At 38.8% G+C, this 22,404-nt stretch overlaps 1 protein-coding gene across 1 annotated transcript in view; it reads right to left on the reverse strand.

Moving 5' to 3' along the window:
- Nucleotides 1–22,404, reverse strand: part of SLC15A5 (solute carrier family 15 member 5) — a 53,406-nt gene that overhangs the window by 22,541 nt on the left and 8,461 nt on the right. Inside the window, exons 3-7 of the mRNA XM_007422978.3 lie at nucleotides 16,862–17,031; nucleotides 12,789–13,009; nucleotides 9,616–9,802; nucleotides 3,713–3,901; nucleotides 2,214–2,345 (exon numbers count right to left, since the gene is read on the reverse strand). Coding sequence (XP_007423040.1) covers nucleotides 2,214–2,345; nucleotides 3,713–3,901; nucleotides 9,616–9,802; nucleotides 12,789–13,009; nucleotides 16,862–17,031 — 899 coding nt within the window. The remainder of the gene's footprint in view (nucleotides 1–2,213; nucleotides 2,346–3,712; nucleotides 3,902–9,615; nucleotides 9,803–12,788; nucleotides 13,010–16,861; nucleotides 17,032–22,404) is intronic.

The following is a 22,404-nucleotide window of genomic DNA, read 5'->3' on the forward strand; positions in this document are numbered from 1 at the left end:
GATTTAATTTTGATAGTGTGGGCTTTCATATTTTTCAAGACCAGCCTAAGACTGGTCCAAATCACCATTTTTCAGGCCAATTTTGGGTTTAAGGGTGAGAATGGAAGTGCTCTATTATCCTCCTTAAAATACCAGCTCATGCAATGAAAAATGGTCCAAAATCAGCCCAGAAGTCAGGTGATTTCCTACCATTAAAGCTCTGGTAAAAAAATCAAAAGTTCTGTTCCACTCCTTTTGGTGATACCACTGTATCATAGGTTGGCTTCCTATGGCCAGGAATTTTAGGAGAACGAGCTGAAAAATCCCTGACCGCTCAAATGTTATTTATTTTGTCATAAACCATGATTTACACAATGGTTGGATTCACCCAATATTCTTAACCTACAAACAAGCAGATCACACAAATTTTAGTACTGGTTTTTCCTGTCTCTTCTCTAAATGCCATGGTTCAAAATACCGGTCTTGACTTGAAAGACCCAATGATCTGGAATTTTATGAGTTGAAGGACTGCCTGCATTTACATGAAATCCAGCTGTCCTTAAGAAGCCTTCCACAAAGGCCTTCTTCAGATCCAATCAGACTGGTAATCCCACAAGATCAGTTCACGTCCGATGTATCTCCTGATCTCTGCAACTTTTTAAAGAACAACATTTGACTCTACTCTTATTTGCATTTAATGATTATCTAAATGTTTTTCTGAAAATGTATGTCAAGCTGTCCTAGGATAAACAGAGACTGTTTTAAATGAAAGCATGCTTTTGTTTTTAATACTATATATTTTCCCCTTGAAATTTGTGCTGTGGTTGATTCTGTGTTTATTTCTTGCTTTGACTATATTCTATGCTGTTCTTTTAAAATATTATTTATAATATTTTTAGATATTTATAATCTTAAGTGCTTACAACAAGCCATTCTGGAGAAAATGTTTTGAAATACAGCACAAGCATTTCTAAAAAAATAGCTGAAATACTTTTTTGTTTTGTTTTTAGTTTTGCCCACCCTATGCTCTTATAGTGTAAGGTAAGGACTCTTAATTCATTTTCAGAAGAGGTTAAAAAAAAGGAGTCCTGTAACAGCTCCCATTAATTATTCCACCTTTCAAAATTGGAATGATTCATTATATTTTGAGGAATTCAGCCGTAGCTTAGTGACCCATCTTAATCATGAAAAAAAATCAATTCACTGCAGGTACTTAGACTTTGCTACACATTTCTAATGGATGTCAATGGTCAATAGGAAGAGGATAAGAATAGCTACTAAGAAAAGGGGGTGAGGGAAAATCACCTATCTTCATTTTGGCAGCAAGAACATTTTTGGTGAATTACCAACAGATCACTACAGGAATTTCACCAAGCATTCACATCTGATTGTTATCCTTTGGTTATCAATCTATTTATCTTCATTTCATAATGGGATAATAAGCTAGGCAGCAATAGAAGAAGATGAAAAGGAAGGAGGTGGAGGGCAAGGAAGAGGACAAAAAATAACATGCAAAGATGTGAATGTTCTATTTCGTTTTTCTCATTTTGATTTGAGAGGTGGAGGTGGTCTTTGGTGACATGAGGGAATAAAGATGTAGCTACAAATACAGCCAATGTGGTGGTGTGATTAAAGTGTTTGACTAGGACTATGGGGACCCAGATTCTAGTCCCCCTCAGCCATGGAAGCTCACTGATTGATTTGGGGATAGTCTCTCTCTTTCAGGCCAAACTACCCCATAAATTTCCTGCTCTGGGGAAAAAAAAGCAGGAATGGAATGTACCCTGAACTGAACTCCTAGAGGAAAGATGGGACATAAATCTAACAAATGTATAAATAACTGCCTTTTCATTGTTATTAAATAGCATAGTATAGCATAGCAGATAATACTAAAAGGCTACCAGAACTTACTATTTTGACATTTCTATGTTCTTATTAAATCATACATGCGTAGATACACAAAGCACTTGCACAAGGACTTATAACCATTACGGTGTACAGCGGAATCAGATGGGATAGGAATAGAAGCTGAGGAAGATTGGATGTGCAGACAGGCACCAAAAAAGATCTCATGATGATCTGCTCCTACTCAAGTGAATGGGAACTGACACGTTTCTTGACAGTAAAACACTTGACAGACACTAAATGGCAGTCCCCTATGCAAGAAAATAATAGGAAAAAATACAAAGGAATAGTCAGATCCAGACACAGCCTATATATACAGGATACTTTACCTTGTGAACCAATGTAAGTTGTTTGGATAAGGAAGGCCCCCATGATACAGCCAGCTCCATTGAAGAAGGTTAAGATTTGCATGGCAACCCCACGAATTTGGCCTGGCAGAAATCTGAATGTAATGAAGGCACCTTTGCAAAGCAAGGGAAAAAATAGTTATGAAGGAGAACTACACTGGGGATGAAGAGAGCCAGGCTAGAGTAATGGTTAGGGAGGTGGATTGGGACTAGGAAGACTTAGCCTGGAACTCATCCTCAACCGTAGAAGCTCAATCGGTATTTTGGGGGTCAATCGCTATCTCTTAGCCCTGCGTTTCACAATATCAGCAATTTTAAGATGTGTGGACTTCAACTCCCAGAACACTGAGTGGGGAACATGCTGGCTGGGGAATTCTTGGAGTTGAAGTCCACACATTTTAAAGTTGCTGAGATTGAGAAACACTGACTTAGCCCATCCTAGCCACAGGGCTGATAAGACAATAAGCATGGAGAAGAGAATACTACATATTAGGGCTTTTGCATGCTTCAAAAATGATTTGGAAGAAGTGCTTTGGACTTCAAACAGGACAAAAGCAGCACCTCTCTACTATTCATGAAAGTAGCCTGATTTTTTTCCAGACTTCTGCATGATCCTGAAAAAAAGATGCCGCTCCTTTAAGGAACACTCACGTTTTCCTCCCAAAGTCCATGCAGAAGCTTTTTAAAAAGGCAAGTATCTTAACAAACAGTAGAAAGTGATCCTATTTTGACATGAAGCCTGCTGAAGCACTTCTTTGGAATCATTTTTGTAGTTTACACAGATCTCCTATGTATGTTGCCTTGGGGTCCTGGAGGAAAGACAGGATACGTAATGCAGCCAGCAAATAAATAGGAAGGGATGTTTTTGCTCTAGCCCCATACTTGCAGCAATGCAATATTTGCAAGACAAGCATAGTTTTGTGTTCTGAAGGGAAGGGGAGAGGCAGGACTATATCAAGGGAATACGATGTTTGCTTCATTGGTCACTGGGCTTCCAATGGCACTTTTCCTTTCTCCACAGATTAGAAATGGGCAAACTGGCCCTGTGCGAGGGAGACAGCTGAAAAGTCCTCCATCCATAAAATTGCCACTGAACCCTCATAGAAAGGGCTATTTGGTTGATTTTGGAAAGGAGCATCCTGGGTCTTGTAGTATACTGAAGAAATGAAGGAGGTTAACCTGATCTTCAGCTCCTTTGATCACATATAAGGAACGGAGAGCCCCACCACGAGCCATAAATCAGACACTTCTCCCAACCACAAAGAGCATTATCCTTGAGCGAGCAATAATCACAAGGATGACTAATAAAAGCTCTGTCTGTAGGAATCATAAATAAGGCTGCCCAGAAATGTAGTAGAGGAACACCAGGGTGAGGACACAAATAAAAGAATCCGTCAGCCATCCCTAGTCAAACAGAAGTCTTTCTGGGTCTAAGTCAGTTGATCTGAAGATGAAGAAAGGGAACAGAGAAAGCATCTTACAGGTGGGAGTCACCAGAGTTTCTGCCACACCGAGCAAGAGGTACTGTGGAGCCAGATGGAGGCACGACATAGAGGAAACGAGGAGAGCTTTGCCTGAAAGTATCTGCTCAACCAGAGGAAAATGCTTCCTACGTAGTTCAAAGAACCCCGCAACAGCCATGGAAAGGGCAGCAGACGTGTTACCTACAACTGAGAATTAAACACAAAGAACAATTCATTTTGTATGGAAATATATACATTATAAATTGTAATCTAAATACCATGCTGAGGGAAAAATGATTTTTTTAAAAAAAAATTTCTAAATATTTGCTATCTTAATTCCCAACTTATACCAGGCATTTTTCATTTACCATCTCTTCAGTTGAAGAAGTTGTATTTTATCTGCATCGCTTATTATGGGGAAAAGGGGAGGTACATTTTCTACACCTCAAGCATTTTTGTAGCCATCGCTTTTACAGATTTTGAAAACTCTTCTTCTAGAATAATCAGCTGGCTTGCTCCTCTAACTGATGAAGGCATAAAGGTTTTACATGGCAGCTTTGCATCAATGAATGTCATTTCAGAAAACTACATGGATCAAGCGGGTCATGTTGCCACTTAAGTGTTTGATGGCCGTATAAATGACATGTCTCTCAGAAGGCAGCTGAACAGAGGGAGCAACGTTCTAGAAATGAGGACTATTTTCAGCAATATTAAATTTTTAGAAAGCCAAACAAAGCCTAATTGTCAAGCGGGTTAGATCAAGAAAACAAAAAACCACATAGTCTCAGTCGGTACTTTTAATGCTCCTTGGGGTAAACCCAGAATCTTGGGAACCACAAGAGGCCGAGTTCATTGGGGTGGAGTCTCTTTGAAAGATCTGAAATGCTTTTCCCCAGGTTTCTTGCCACCTGGGCCACATTGCCAATTTATGAGTAAGCTGCCAACAGATTCACCTTCTGTCTCTTGATTGTTGATGTCTATTGTCCCTTCCATTCCTTTCCCAGCCTCCTCACAATGTCTCACACCAATACTTTTAGCTCCGCTCATTATATATTAAGATTACTAATTAATATATCATTTTGGGCCAACACAATGCCTTACTTTAGGCATCTATAATACACATTGGAACTATGAAATTATGGCCCATTCTTTACCAAGTAGTGCACTCAGGTGTGAACAGGTGTTTTGCACCTGAGCTACACACACCTGAGCTTCATTGTCCACAAGTTTCAACAGATTTTTCTATTTATTCAGGCAGCAGCCATGCCAAGAATAGCTTCTGTTTTTAGCCATGCATTTACTCTTCTAGAAAGGGACGTACATTTTGTAACTCTGTAAAGCAAAACAATATTCTCTCTGCATTGACCTGAACCAAATTTCATACTGGAGTGCTTTGAGCAATCTATCAGTTCTGAATGCTGCAGAAAAACATTCTTTCTTTGGAATATATGAAAAATTGTGGGGGAAGGAGGAGAGGGTTTTAGTTTCTAATCCTGGGAAACAACTAATTTCCAATCACAGTTTCTTGGAGAAGGGATATGGATACAAACACTTTATTTATTCTCTGCACTTAATTATTATTTGTGCTTTGAACAGGAATCTCTGAAGAACTTTGGTGGAGCCAGTGAGAGAAGGAGGTAGCTTGTGACTTCCCACCATCCTCATTCCACCAATACATCCTTATTTCAGCTTCTCAGAACTTATTTTGACAATTTCCTTCTCCATTTCTCTCCATGTCCTAATGATTCTTCTATAAGTTACTTTTCACGTAGCAGTATTTTTTTTTTTTTTGGTTAGTCCATCTTCAGTTTTGTTATGACTTAGTTGTGCTTGCAATGTCACCTCCCCTCTCATCCAATAAATGCTGGGAAAAGCATACTGTATGCTTTCTAAAAATTCATGCAAGTTTACAAACCACTGGGTGCACTGTACCAATCAAAGTGATTCTGGAAAAGGAGGAATCTGAACACCAACTGTCTCTTCTGTGACACCAAACGAAACACTGAACCTTTCAAACTTTTGCAGCATCATTAGACTTTAGGCCAACATGTAATTGGAAGAATTGCCAGCATCGTTATCCGAATCTTCTTTTCTGCAGCTCAATTGAGACATTATTTTATTTTAAATCCTGAGTAATTGCCACCTGCTGTTTCATGTGCTTCTACTTTGCACAAAGCTTAACAACAAACTTAATTAGGCTAATTCTAGTCAGATTAATACTTCCTGTCTTTCCACACTGCCTGTGCCACATGCTATGTGGCTGCCAAATTAAATGGACGGATACAGGAAATGTTGATTCTAAATGAGCGCGTGCTTTAAAATGCACTGCAAGATGGGAGGTAGCTTAAACTGGGTGAGTATTCCAAAGGATCCATTCATGCAAATGGGAAGCTGTTCTAGTTTAGAAGTAGACATTAGCTGGAAATGAGGAAAGAGGGGCAGATCACAAAAGCAGAATTGCAGGAAATAGCCCAAATCTGTAAGGATAGAATCAGGAAGGCTAAGATTCAGAATGAATGAATCCAGGAAACTACCGACAAATCAGCTTGACATCAACACCTGGGAAAATCCTAGAAAAGATAATCAAGCAGTGGGTTTGCAAGCATTTAAAAAGGAACAAGGTGATTACCAGAAGCTGGCATAGGTTTGTTAAAAATAAGTTGTGCCAGACTGATCTTATTGCTTTTTTTGATAAAGTGATTAATTTAATAGATCAGTAGGATGCTGTGGTTATTGTGTACCTAGATTTCAGTAAAACATTTGATAAAGTTGACCTTAGCCTCCTCCCTAATTGAATGGAACAATATGGGCTGGAAGGTCTCACTACGAGATGAATTTGCAGTTGGTTGAAGAACTCTACTCAACATGTGGTCCTTAATGGATCCATGTCTACATAGGAGGAGGAATGCAGTGGGGTTTTCAGGGTTCTGTTTTGGGCTCAGTGCTCTTCAACATTCATATAACATTTGTATAAATGACTTAGAAAAGGAGATAGAAGGGTTGCTCAGCAAATTTGCAAAAGGTACAAAGCTGCGGGGGATTGTCATCAACTCAGAAGACATGGTCAAGGTTTAAAAGGATCTGAATAGACATGAACATCAGGCCCTCTCCAACAAAACACTATTCAGTGGTGAGAAATTAAGATGCAGAAATCATGGAAGGAAAAATGTATGTAGGAAAAATCCAGTGCACAGGTTTAAGGGTCTGGCTCAGCAATAACATTTGTGAGAAGCTCTGGGTGACCTGGTAGATCACAGATTAAGCATGAACCAACAATGTGCTGTAACTGGTGAAAGAACCAATGCAATCTTGGGCTGCATCAACAGAGTAAAATGTCAAGATCACAGGAAGTGATAGTACCACTCTACACTGTAGTAGTCAGATCACACTTGGAATACTGTGTCTAGTTTTGGTCACCACAATGCGAGAAGGAAAGAGAAGAGTACAGAAAAGAGCACCAAAGATGATGAGGATCTTAGAGGCTAAATCCTATAAAGAGTGATTAAAAGTTAAAAGAACTGGGTATGTTGTTGGACCTTAAAAAAGCAGGATAGGAAGAGTATTGACGCTTTTGAACTTTGGTGTTGGAGAAGACTCCTGAGAATACTGTGGACAGCCAAGAAAACAAACTGATGGATCTTCAAACAAATTAACCCAGAGTTCCCACTTGAGGCAGAAATGATCAGGCTCAAATTATCCTACTTTGGACACATTATGTGAAGACCCAGCTCTCTGGAAAAGGCTCATATAATACGGCCTTTTATTTGAACAAAACAGTACAGTTGAGAACTGCATATATGGATCTGATTGGGGTAAATTGTAGGGGTAACACGGAAATATGATTTGCATTTTCTTTGACTTATTTCTTTTTATTTTTAACATATGGCCTTATTACTGTTCTGTGTTTTATATTTTGTATTGTGATATGGCCTAATGGCTAATCAATAAAGTATTACTGAATGGAAATGGAAAAGACTCTAGTGCTGGGAAAGGTGGAAGGAAAGTGAACAAGAGGGTGACCAGCAGCAAGGTGGATGGACTCAGTTACAGTGACAATGGGGGTGCTGCTAGAAGACCTGAAAGACCAGGTTAGGGACAGATTGTCATGAAGAAAATCTATCTATCAAAAACAATTTGATGGCACATAATCAATCAATCAATTAATCAATCATAATCAAGGGGAGGCATGCTAGCAGACTTTCAGAACTTGAAGGGCTGTCACAGGGAAGAGGAATGTGCACTTATTCTCCAAGGGTAAGACAAGAACCAACGGGCCTCTAAGACCCTCATCATCTTACAGAAGTCTTACAGAGAGAGATCAAAACTCAAAATAAGGAGGAATTTCTTGGCTTTGACAGCTATTAAGCAGTGAAACAGCCTGCCTTTGGGAGTAATGGGGACACCATCCCTGGAAGTTTTCAGTCAAAGTTTGGATAGCCATTTGTCTGGGATGGTCTGAGGGTTCCACCCTAGACAGGAGGTTGGGCTAGAAGACCTCTAAGGTCCCTCCCAACCGTAGGATTCTATAATTGCCTCTACCTTGAGCTGGAGAAGACCCTCTAGTGTTCTGAAGGCAACACTGTGCATTAAACTCCAAAAAATTGGTGGAGCCAATAAAAGAAGTGAACAGAACCTGGATAGTCTTTAGAAAATAATATTGAAATTTTGCTCTAGTTTAGGAACCAATATACTGATATCAAGGTAAACCCTCCCTCAAATCAAGTCTGTTTCCTGGTAAATACTTCAGTACATCCACATTGGTCTTTTGGCAACAACATGGAAATTATTTCCCACTGCTATCTTCTGAGAACTTTTTTTGACTTTCCAATCAGCTTTACAGCCCTGAGATTTCCTAGCAGTCTCCCATCCAAGTACTAATAAGCCCTGACCTGCTTAGCTTCCAAGTATAGACAGATTGGCCAGGCATTGCTATCTAATGAAGTCATTGGCATATCAATTTTCCTGGCTATGATATGAAAGTGGTTCACCATAATTTTTTTCCGGGAAGTTTTTTTCAACTTTTCAATTGGTCTACAGCTCTGGAATTTCCTAATGGTTGCTTATCCAAACACTAACCAGATCTGAACCTGCTTAGCTTTTTTTAAGGTTCCAAGATGCTGTCACCTACCTGGACAGATACTGAAGAACCTTGTTTTAATGTTGCCTTTGCCACAGCATTGCAAAATGGCATCTGGCAGGTTACCATCTTGATCCCAGCTTAGAGCTCTGCTCAATCATGAGTTTTCTCAAACAATTTTGATGATAACTTTGTGCTCTTGTGGGAACAGGTCTCTGGTTTGGGACCTCATAAGTCAACTAGTTTCCCATAAGACCCAGGTCTGATTTATAACATTGCAATTAACTTCTGAATGTTTTATTGCTGGCTTTGGGCCATAAAAAGGGCACCTTCTTCCTTAGATCACTCTACTTTGAATTTGCAAACAGCAGTATTAAGTGGAGTGATATTTCAGCACATCATGGCCTAAACTGCTTTACAGGAATCTCATGAAAATTGACAAAATACATGTGCAAAATAATCATAACATTTCCTCAATTTGACACATACATTATTTAATCACTAGAAATTATTTAATAGTTATTTAATAATGAAGTTCTCCAATGATGCATAGCTAGGGATTCACAAATACTAATATTGTCCAGTATTGTCATGAGATACTCTCCATCACCTCATTAATTTTGGATGCCAATATCCTCAAAAGCAATAGCTTTTCTTTAGAAATATAAGCATTGTTTGCATCTTTTCATTTAAAAAAAATGATTTTATATATATAATCAGGAAAAGAAGCAAATATATAATAAAGAAGCAGATTATAATAAAGAGGAGGCTCACAAGCATTATAAAATTGACAAGGGAAAGAAAAAAAATGATGACAATTTGCACTTTTTTTTTTAGTACTTACCAATACAGATCATAGGATACCATCCACTTGTTTTGGCATTCAACAGACAAGCATTGACACACTCGAGAAGAGGAGCCAGAATTAAAAATGGTAAGATGCTTATTAAATTCATGGCAGCGATTGGCAAAAGAAATCCATTCAGATTCAAATTTGAATGCATTGTCTGTAGATAATATCCTGATGGAATCTGAATAGCAAAGAGAAATGCTTTAGTCTGGTTGATGACCCAAGTTTCTTCCACTCATAGAAAAGAAAGTTTTTCTCCATTTTCTTTACCCCCATTTTTGAAGGTGTATGTTTCATTGCATGCTAAAATTAAAGAAAGAAGAGCAAGAAAATAGTGGAGAAAAAAATATTGAAAATCATTAATACTTTAAGCACATTTATCTAAACAGCTTAATATAGATTTTTTTAAAAAAATCAGAAGTCTTAACAACAGAATAGTTTGTTTTTTAAAAAAGGATGATTTTTTTGTAGTTGTATTAGCCCATTAAACTAATTATTTCTTCCTAGTTAACAATTATGTATATTCATCTTATGAAGAACTGAAACAGGACAAAGGTCTGGACAGCAGAAAGAAAAAAAAAAAAGAATAGCTAAGAGGTGGTAGCTGCTTATTAGAATTTTGAGAATTAAAAAATAACAGGAAAGTAATCACAGGTTATAAGCTTATTAATTTAATAAAAAAACATGACTTAATTCAAATCTTCTTTACTGACCTATCCTTCATAAATTTAATTATTTCTGAAAACCACTAAAATTAGGGGTTATAGCTTCATTTATTTTTTAAAAAAAGCAAATTCAGTTCAGTAAAATACTTCTTTAAACTTTGCTTTTTTCTCTTATTGGTTTTCGTTATGCTAACCAGGCATTTTTACAATTCAACAGAGGCATTTCTTGATCAAAAATTGGGTATGAAATAATTTATGGTACTCTAAGTTGTTAATGGTGTACTAAAATAGGATATCTTTGATCTGCTAGTTAATCAGAATTTGTTGGCTATCCACCTGTATCCTATTACTTATATTACTGTGTTTTCTTTCCTTATTCTGTTTTCTATATTCCTTTAAATATGTACTTCTATCAGCTTTGTTCCTTTTTGCTTCTTCTTGAAATTATAATAATAATAAATGAATAAATTTTAAACAAGGGAAAAGACTCATGTATTATATAAAGGACATCATCTGCAGATGGGGGTGTCAAAGAAGATATAATGGTGATTCTGAGCACACAATGGCTGCCCCCCCCTTGACTTTATTGACCACCCACCTGTTATGGAATGGAATTATGAAGGCCAGGCTCAGGGAGATAAGCATTTTCTTAGCTCGCCAATTGAGCGTGGGAACTACAAGAGGATGAGACTGGCACCTCCCTGAGGAATTCACACTGTTGTGGCTGCCTGACTGGGGAGCTGGGGTTTCAGTCTGGGAAGATTCTTGCTAGAGGTTGTAGCTAATAAACATAGCTGGACTGAATTGGCATTGTTTCTAGGAGTTCCTTGGGCTAGGCCTGACACCACCCCACCCGGAGCAATGCCCCTGGAGCCCATCTTTTCTCAGTTCTCAACTAATCACAAGGCATGAAACGCCAGTGATAGGGGCAGGAGAGAAAAGATCTCCTTCTCATCTGTGTACATTTGTATGATAGAAAATTGGTTTATAAAGTCCAGGTATAAACAGACTTCACTCTGATAAGATGCATCTTCTTTTTTTACTAGAATGCAGAGATCTGCCAAACAAAAACAGTTGCAAAATGATGGTTTGAGCCAATTACTTCCTCCACGTAGTGAGCCACATGCTGACACAATGCTTACGTATAGGTACAAATCTATATTTTAATTTCTACCAATCAGATATTGCAACAGCCTAATTTAGAAGGAGATGACTTGGTTGTGAGAGAGAGAGAAGGGGAGCCAGAAAACCTTTCTGTTCTAGTGTGAATCATCACTTGATCTAACTTCTACCCACCCCAGATAAGTCATTTTTCCTGAAATTCAAGTGTTATAAACAATTTAGCTTTTTCTCCATAAGAAAATACTCCCTGCTTCTTGATTTTTTTTTGTTTACTTTGATCACTTTCAATTCCTCTTCCAATGTTCATTTTATCCTGTAGAGCATGTTTTTTTTCCCCCAAACATGCTGGCTGGGGAATTCTGGGAGCTGAAGTCCACACATCTTGAAGTTGCCTAGTTTGAAAAAGACTGCTGTAGAGGGAACTATACAATAAAGTTCCTGAATGTTTCCACCACTTAGCTATATTTCTAGAGAGCTTCCTTGGATCATCCTAAGAACAGAAGAAGAGGCTTTCTAGATCAAAGCAAAGGCCTTCCTGGTCTAACACTATCAGTCCTGCAGTAGCAAACGAAATGCATTTAAGAAGCTTAGACAGTAATTGCTGTCTTTCACTCTTGCTCTTCAGCAGCCACTATTCCAAGCAGGCTGCCTCTCATTCTGGATGAACAACATTTATAGCCATCAGGAGGAGAGACAGACCTCTCCTCCATAAATGCTTTGTCCCTTTTCAAACCCATCTACCCAGGTGACCGTTCTCACATATATGGCCAACACATTCCGCAGGTTAATTACACATGGTGTGAAGTACTTCATCAGGCCCAATTTTTCCCAGCAGATGACCTTGCATTCATTCAGCTCCAATTCTGTTGGAATTGGGTGGCTATAACAAAGTTGAATCAATAAATAAATAATTAAAATTCTATCACTGCGAGTAAGAGAGAAAAAGTTCTTCCTGTCCACATTTTTCATGACAAATAAGACTCTATCAGTCATGTCTCCTGCTCCTTCCTTCACTCTAAGCTAAAAGGCCCCCACTGTTGTGGCCCTTTCTAAAGGGAGCTACGGTAATCCCATAATAATTTTGCTTGTCCTCTCTGCATCAGGCACATTAATGGGTTCTAATATGGTGGACTGTGAAATGCATTTGAAACATATCTGAGCCTTGCTTCATCCAGTTGTTACCAAAGTGATAGAACTTCATTATTCAGTTTTCCCTTCCTGTTATCTAGGCCTTTGTGTTCTTCCAGTTTTTCATAACATGGACATATCCATATTCTAACAAGAAACCATGAGTTTTACAGATGAATGTGAACACACAAAAGAAGATTCCATTTTGTGTCTGAACCAACCTAATTTAAAACAAAAGAAGAACTTACTCACCTGCATAACACACAATCTATAGAGGATTTGAAAGGCAAATAAAGGAAAAAGACGGATGAGCAATTTTGTGTTTTCCACTTGTGTTTCAGTGTAGTGGCCTCCATAGTTTTCCTTTGCATGGTCTAGCCAGTTTGTTACGTTCCCACTGAAGTAGCGGCATTGTACGCAGCACACCTTCAATGCATTTATGACTATGCCACAGACAGTCAACAGGCAACTACCTAAGAACAAGACTGAGAGGTTAATAATCTGCAGTGCAGACTTTACAAGACTGAATCTGCCTGCTACAGTATCTGGCACTCCTTATCTGAAAGCTTTGGCAGATTTCAACTGGTGAAGAAGCTAGGTCAGGTTTGTAGCTCTGGTTGCTTAGAAATATCTTTCCACAACAAAATCCAATCTAACAACTGAAAGGATTAAAGCATTAATACCCGGGGCAGAAGACATACATTTTATTAAATGTACCATAGAATGGACACCCTTAGTTCCAGCAGGAGTTGTTTGTAGACTGTGCTTCACCACAGAAAAAACAGTAAGATGCTGATGTTAATCACATCCATGACAGATCTGCAAAAATACCCAACTTTTTCTTACTGTTGACAGTTGCATCATTGAAAGCTGAGGACCATCTCCTAAGTGAAGGATCAGTATTACAACATCTGTAGGCATTATGGTAGCTCCAGATGGCCTTCACAAATGGAGTCCGACATTAATTTTCAAAAAAGGAATGAAAATTGTTGAATTTTTGAATTCCTCTCAAACTTCTTGGGTGTTTTTGGGTGAGAATGCCAAGATCTGTTGACTTCCCATGATTTAGATCATTTTTGGATATGTACCTACACTAAAGACCAGCTATAAGATCTTTCTGGTCCAGCCAAGATTTCCAGACCACTGATGGGGAACGCTGATGATCAGGACTTAATGTGGTAGGCAGCCCTTTAAGTAGTTTGGCACTAAATTAAATAATGGTTTATTCACCATAGCGAGCATCTCTGGGTCTGGAAAGCAAGTCGTAATCAATGCCTATCTATGTCTGAAAGCATAAGAGAGGAACTCAACAGAGTGCCTAAAGTATATAGTATAGGAGACAAACAGCAAGAGGAAAGAGTTGGTAATTGAAGTAAGGGATTCTCAATGATACTGCACATAATGAGAGTGGTAGACCAAGTACGTAAACAAGCAACAACCCATCAGGCAGTGTCCTGGGATTGATTTTCCTAGGTCACCTGATTCCAGGTAAGAATTGGGAGAATTCCAGGCCAGGGTTGCCTCTGGTTCCTTATGCTGTCCAACAACCTTTGTGGCTAAAGATCCACATATCTGTCAAATTAACGTTCTTTCCGTTTCTTACTTTCACCATCTTAAATTTATTTCACCCCATCCTTTTGAGGGTGCGTTTTTTAATTTCTGTAATACATGCAAATTGTCCAAGAAATACAATTTTTGCATGCCATTTCCCCTAATACTATGTCCTTTTGCATACTCTTCTCAGAAATATGCATTCTTTTATGCACTTTCCCTAAATATCCAAATTTTAAAGGCATGTCCCTGAATCAGAGATCTGTGCCAAACAATCTGACAAAGTAGGAATGTTGAAGGAAAATCTCAGGCTGGGTTATGACATTTATTTGTGAAGTGAAAATTAGATCAATTTGCAATGAAACAAACTCAAGGCTTCTGGAAAATGCACACTGCTATGGAGCCTGATATTTTGCACCTTGGGAGAGAGTTTCCTTTGATGCTCAGGTGCCACATCGGCCTATACCTATTACAACTTTTCCATTCATTTCAGCTGAAAAGGAAACTGCAGAAAAATGATTGCAAACATGTACAGTCCTGTCTGGTGAAGGGGGAATCCCGTTTTCACTAATGCTCCATGCATACTTTGGTCTTTGCTGGGGCATAATAAGGACATTACTGTGATCACCTCCAGACCTACACATAATACATACTGGAATTTTGGAACAAAACTACAGGAACAGACTAAAGTATGTTTTATAAGCAATATTCCTTTCCCACCTTTCTACCTTTTCTCCTTTAAATCTTGGCTCCAGTGTTCTCCTCTGACCTTGAGTTAATCTATGCTACTTAATTACAGTAGTTTAAAAGGCTATATAGCTCTCTAGATGATTCCCCCCATCCCCACTTCAATCCTTGGTCAACTGCCAATTGTCAAAATTATAGCTGAACAAAGACATGCAAATGAAATCCTTGCTTGACATATGCTTGGCTCACATATGAAAAAAAAAAAGCTTCTTTAAAATAGAACTCAGTAATTTCTTTAAGGTCACCTATGGACTTGAATTATTGGCTTGAGAGAGAATTCTAGCCAACTCATCTTATTGGAAGAAGCTAAAACAAGGTTATAAATTTAGCTGTTTAGAAGCAGGAGAAGCCCTGCTTGGAAAATGGTCAAAAGGGATCTGAAAAGAGACAAAAAGAATCCCCAAGGAACAGTCATCATATCAAAAATCCACTGGGAAGGCAATCCAGAGGAGGTTTGGATTTACATCTGGGAAAATTTAGCCCAAGCGACACTTCTGTCATAACCCTGATGGCTGCTGAGTTTATGTAACAAACTGGATTATGCTAAAATGGGATTTGTAGGGTAATATTACCCATGGTCTGAGCCCGAGTTACCTCAATTAGGCCATCATTTTAAGTCATAATATAGTTTATTTCCTTGGGCAGTGCATGTTATATGAAACAGGGGAACTGTGATTTGCTAACCCATTCATAGGGATTAGTTTATTGCATGAAGCCAGACAGAGTACTCTAAAGAAAGTCCTTCCATAAAATAAGAATATTATTAATTTAGGAATTTCCTATGTTAACTAGACACTGCGTAACAATAAAATTCAGCCTTAATTCATTATCTGTAAAATGGGATCCATGGCACCCTAATTCACTGAATCATTGAAAGGAAAGTTCAGACCCTAAGACTGGTGCTATCTGCAAAATAATAACGATCAGGCACCTGAGGAAGGAGGAACCAATGTTCAATGGTGGCTTGGTCTAGAGGCTAAGGTATTGGACTAAAAACCAGGAGACTATGAGTTCTAGTCCTGCCTCAGGCACCAAGCCAGCTGAGTGACTTCGGGCCAGTTCCTCTCTCCCAGTCCTAGGAAGAAGGTGGCATTGGCATACCACTTCAGAAAATGCTCTCAGGTCCATGCAGTCACAGGAGTCAAGACTGACTTAAAGGCATCCCCTCTACACCCACATTGCTTATGACACCCTACAGCAGCCATTTTGTGAATGGGCCAGTCCCCTAACTGCCATTTTTCAAGAGCAATCCCAAAACAGTCTCAAGATTGCAAATATGTCTAGTAGGCCAAATTAGAAGGGCTTGCTCTTGTCTGTCTTCAGTTTCAAGTCTTTGAAACTGAAGATTGCCTTAGACCAGTGTTTCTCAAACTTGGCAATTTGAAGACATGTGGACTTCCACTCCCAGAATTCCCTGGGCAGCATGTCTAGGCAGTCACCCAGAATCAAGACTGATTTGAAGGTGCACCCCACCCCCCAAGCAGGGTCAGACCTGGTTAGTACTTGAATGGGAGATCACATTTCAAGTCTGTAGACTAGGGTGAGATGTTGAAAAAACATCATAGAAGAAAGCAGTGGCAAACGACTTCCACAATGCTGCTGTCCCCAGAAATTGCATGGATGTCTCAGCTGAGTTTGATCTGGGGGATTTTTATCTTTTTTTTTTTTTTTCAGAATAAATCTGAGGTCCTCCAATTCTAAATATCTAGAAATCTCAGCCAGCTAGGCCAACAGTGAGAAATTCTGGGAGTTTTGCCTGGCACAGATTTTCTATCCTTGTAATAAAGAATATGACAGTCTTAGGAGCTTAGCAATGAGAACATCCAGTTTTTTCCTATTTACTTTTAGTTCATCAGATTTCAAGGCATACCTTAGTCAAAGGCAGTATAACCGTGGCCTATATGTGAAGCTTTAGGTGCTGGAGAGTCCAAATTAGATAATTTTAAATGGCCAATTTTAAAACCTAGGATGTTCCCCCACTTGATTTAAAGAAGTGATTTAATTATCCATGTAATGTAATTGCTTACCTTTTGGAGGCTGATAAATCATTTCGCTACGTGCCATGTGAATTGTGATCAGTCCCATAAGGACTGAAACAAACGGAATAAGAAAGCCTAGGTTTTGGGCCACCGACTGCTGGATATAAGAAATGCTGACAAAGACAACAGCTGAACTTAGATTGACCAACCAATAAAACCTGTAAGGGGAAATGCCAACCATCATTATTTTTAAAGACAGATGAGAAAGAACTTTTATTTGTGAGAAGAAGCTGGTTTCTTTTAAAGTGGAAGTCATAGTGCAATTCTGAACATGATAACCCTGGGCCAACTCTCTGCTTGATCTTAAATTGGGCTGGTGATGCTCAAAAGAAGAACACTTAGATAAGTGTTACTAGACTGAAAATAGCTGATCCTTCTCTCTCCAACTATTCTATCTCACTCTCTGAAGCTAACCTATCTTCATGGGGTAAAGCTGACCTGAACGTAGGTCATGCTTGTGTGACCGCTCAATACTATATGTAGTTGGAATATCCCTTTTTCTCACCTCTTGGTAAAGCATGTCATCTGAGAGATTGGCTTTATTGTCCAATAATCCAATTGGACAGAAAAAAAATCAGGCATTTATTAGTTGTTACAATCCCCATGGTGATGACAAAGTCTAGCTGAAGTGACACTCAGCACTGGAACCCCTGAAAATTTTCTTACTTTTCATATGCCCAATTTGGCATGGAAAAGCTTTTTTTTTTAAAGTCTTTCTGTACAGAAGACCATTACACTATCACTCTTTCATTTAGCAAATTAGAAATATGAACCAGTTGGAAAATTACTGATTAGAAGTTTGAGAGTAAAATTCAAAATCCATAGTTGGTAATCTAGTTTTTCTCCTTGTGGAAGAATATGAACCAATCGATAGTTACTGATTACAAGCTTAATGTTCAGTTCTCAAATCCATAATTTTTGAAAGGACCAACCAAAACATAAAGGTAGGCAAAGCCTGTGCATTTTTCCAAACTCTTAAAAGGCTAGATTTTTTTTAAAAAAAGGTGTAGGTAATATTCTGAATGTAAGCCAGTGGTGTGCAGTAAAACTGGTGCAGACAAGAAAGGTTACAGTTGCTAATTGTAGGGAATTGAATCCTCTAAGATGGGGAGGTAAAAGAACAGAGGCACAGATTTGGGGAAGGGATAGGAATGGTTTTCATGCCTGAGGGACATAAAATGGAGAAGGAAGCTAGTTTTGGAAGGGTCAGAGACAGAGCTACCTCAGAAATATATATAATACCCCAACATTGGGTATGGCTGAGAATTCTAAGCATACTGTGGACAGTCATCAAACAGATCAACCCAGAGTTCTTGCTTGAGGCACCAATGACCAAGTTCGAATGATCTACTTTTGACACCTTAAGTGAAGACCCAGCTCTCTGGAGAAGGCTCTCTAATGCTGGGAAAGGTGGAAGGAGAGAGAAGAAGAGGACAGCCAGCAGCAAGGTGGATGCACTTAGTTAAGTGGTGATGAGTGCACCATTGGAAGAGCTGAAGAACGAGGTTAGGAAGAGATCATCATGGAGAAAACCTATCTATATGGTTGCTAGGAGTCAACATTGACTTGATGGCACATAATCAGTGGAGTGTGGGTATGGGGAGAGAAGGAAAGAAGAAAGGAAAAGTATTTGAAAATAGCCCCTCTATCTGCTGGCAGAAAGACTACACGTAGCCAAGAGATAATGGAATGACTCCTTATCCAAAGTCATCCAGAGCCCCTCTTGGTAGCCTGGCCAATGTAGAGCTAGAAGAGCTTGGAGTTTCTCCTGTAAGGTGGATTTGGTTGGGAGTGGAGTCATTTGGAGGACCAAGAGGAGGAGAAGCCAAGAGAATCAGATTGGAGGTCCAGTCTGGCAGAATGAGAGAACTACTACATGAGGCTTTTGCCAGAATAAATTAGAAGGAGGATATTTGCAAAGTGGTGGGGGGAGAGAATTAGTACAGGTAGTCCTCGCTTAACAAACACAATTGGAACCGGCAACTCTATTGCTAAGTGATGCAGTCATTATGCGTGACATCATGTGACTGCGATGGACTTACGTCACTTCTGCCACGGTCGTTAAGTGAGACATCACATGGCTGCAACTTGTGATTTCATGCCAGCTTCTCCATTGATTCTGCTTGTGGAAGCCAGCTGTGAAGTGTGCAAATGGCAATCATGTGACCATGGGATGCTGTGACAGTTGTAAATGCCTGCTGGCTGCCCGAATCTTGATCCTATGACTGTGAGGATGCTGCAATGGTTGTAAGTGCAAGCACTGGTTGTAAAGTTACTTTTTCAGCACCGTCGTAACTTCAAACAGTTGCTAAACAGGGCTGTTGTTAAGAGAGGACTACCTGTATGGAATTTTAAAAACGTACCTCATGCCTTAATACAATTTCATACTTTAGGCTACTATTAAAGTTACTGTTAAAGTTGCTCTTGCACATGTGTGTTACTGTTCATATGCCTGTGTATTGTTTCCTTATAATATAAATGAACGCTGTGAAAAAATTCATCATTAGATGCGGAACGTTCTTTGATTGGCCGCTCCTGGAGGGAGAGAACTCATTCCCTAGAGCTCCCCCTACTGGTGGAAGGTTTGGCAAGGTGAGATGAGAAGAAATTCTATAGGAGCCAAAGAGATGCTACTTAAAAGATCTTGGGGGCAAACAGCTCTCGAACTCAGAACCAGCTTCTTTTTCATAGTAAAGTTTACATAAACAATTACGGTATTAGATTTGGATTGGGGAAACCCTTCAGCTGTCACTTCAAAGACAGGATATCAGTGCATTAAATAAATAAACCCAATGTTCCAATGTAGCTTCTCCATCTTTTCCTCAGACCATTAAAAATTGTAACTTTTTTTTTTCCCCATAAAGACAGGAGCATAATCTCTGCAAGTGCATATACTTTCAATGCTACTCCTTCATCTTTTGAAAAGATGTGGTCAGCAACATTTTAAAAAATGATCACAACTTGCCAAACATTCACTGTAAACTTTGGGTAGGGTGTCATGAGCCTATATTTGTTTTAATTTGACTTTTAGCTCTAATGCTTTTTCAGTTAAATTAAGATCAACTGCTACATCAGGCAAATAAGCCAGAATTATAGCATGGTAACTATAATATTAATATCACAATCTTCTATTATTCTTTTCAGTCTGCTCTCCTTTCTTAGTTGCTACTAAACTGATAGTGATCAGAAAGGATTTTAAAAACCATTTTCAAGAAAATATATCATTGTATTATCACTAACATCTAGCAGCATGTTATGATTCAAGAAATAACATTAGTTATTTCCATACATTTATTATTTCTGTACACAATATTATAGAATTACAGCATTCTTTAAAGATCATCAAATTAGCTATAGTGTAAATCGTCACTTCCCTGTACGATCCTATACTTATATTATTTTTTTTCAAAAAAGTCTGTTCAATTTAATGACATCACAATATGATAATTTTCTAAAAAACAACTGTCCCATTGCCAATAAAAGACATTGGATGCAGTTCCTTGTTTCTAATCCTCCCCAATCTAAAACTGATAGAGCAATGTTTCTCAACCTTGGCCACTTTAAGACGGGTGGACTTCTACTCTCAGAATTGCTGGCTGGGGAATTCTGGGAGTAGAAGTCCACCCATCTTAAAGTGGCCAAGGTTGAGCAACCCTGTGACAGAGCAAATGTTGGTCACCTTGTTTTTGTCTCTCTCACAGTTCTCTGGTGATACCTGCTGAAAACTGAAAGCAAAATTTCCTGCTATTTTGATGTTGGAAACTGATGAAAACTATTTTATCAGCCTTAAAAGGAGGTACCACAGAGATAAAATCAAAGAAAGTCCCACCATGTTCCCACCCCAAACCCACTTTTACCCCCACATGTGACATGGCCTCATCCATTCTGTGGTCCTCTACCTTCTTCCCCCCAATGTCTTCTAAATGGCTGACCATCCTTCTGTTAAAGACTTGAATAAGCCAGCTAATTTTTCCCCTGACACATTTCCTCTGCTTTTCTCCATTGCTACTTCATCATTCCGTATTTCCTAAAAATATACGAACCAACTATAGGCTTTATCTTTCAGCTGGGAAGTATGTTTCAAAATGAATTAAATGCAATAATTGCAAGTGGCCGCATCTGTAACTAACTATTCATTTTGATGCACACATGCCCTGCCCAAAGATAGTGAATGTGCTTTTGTTTTAATTCATGAGGACTTTTGCTAGATCTCATCTCATCTAATTAATCTGCATATGATTAATAAACTAAAAGTGCAAATTTATGATTCTGGGGTATGGATCCTAAAAGGCCTTAGATTTTGTAGATCTCCTTCTCTGTAGGCACAGGCCTCTCAGAACTGACGGCCACTGGTGACCTCCTACACGCAACTCCATTACAATCAACTGCTTTGGTACGGACAAAGAATGAACATACTGTGGAACCATATACCAAAAACCCCTGCAAATGGGACAGCTGGAATCATAGTTCCCATTTTACCCTGGCTGCAACAAGCCCACTAGGATTTGGACATGGCAGTTTCTCCACCAAGGACTTTTGCCAGTGGCCTTCATAGGACCTCTGTTGGATTTTTTTTTTTTTTTAATCACAATGACAGCCATAATTCAAAAGCGGTTTTTAAAACCCCAGTAATTTTAGATCAAGAACATTTAAGGACTCCAAAGGTCAAGACAGAATCTTTGTATGCTGGAAGATGAGAGACTCTATGGATCCCCCAGTGGGTATTAACACTGAACTAAACAATCTTTCATCTTGTTAGAGCAGAATGTTAGTGGCTGAGTCAGACCAGTGTATTTGCCTAGCAGGCCAAACAGAATAGAGAGAGCAGTCGAAGAAAGGAACAATGATAAATCCAATTGGAGTGAATTTAGGACTGCAGAGAATCCTTTAGTGGTTGTCAAGAATGCCAGCAGGACACCTTGAGTGCAGGTCCCTGAGATTCTCATCCATTAAGATCACTACCAAAAGCCCCGAGAATGATTTTACCTTTCTTTAGATTATTTCAGCTCCTTTTCAATCATTTGTATCAAAAGCAGGTAAGCAAATTATCTTAGGGACACTGGGCCTCCCTAAGATAAGAATCCTGCAGAACTGAAAATAACTTGGCATGCATGATGTTTTAAACATATTATTGTTGTGTTTAATCTGATATGGTTTTGTTTTGTGTATTTTAGACCATGTTTTAATGTAGGCTTTTTATCAGTTGTTTTAATGGCATGCTTTTATTTGAAATCGCTTTGGGATTTTTTTTTTAAATGACAAGTGGTAGGACAATGTTATAAATAAAGTAAAAATAAAAGAAATGTACGAACAGCTGAGATTTAGGACAGAGTAAGATGTTACAAAAAACAACAGTTTGCTGCCCCAAAATGCTAACCCTTTCTCTCCCACTCCACTTCTCCAAAATGCAAAGTCCAAGATTATCATGTCACAGTGAGGAAGTAAAACAGAGGAATGGTATGTAAGGAGAGGCCAGGGTTGATCTAGCATCCAATGTCCCTATTAGAAGACCAGAATCTGAATCTGAAGGC

The sequence above is a fragment of the Python bivittatus genome, unplaced genomic scaffold (assembly GCF_059951505.1).
Source record: "Python bivittatus isolate LINGU-HERP-01145 unplaced genomic scaffold, Pbiv_v1 ctg000330_np1212, whole genome shotgun sequence".
NCBI classification, from domain to species: Eukaryota; Metazoa; Chordata; class Lepidosauria; order Squamata; family Pythonidae; genus Python; species Python bivittatus.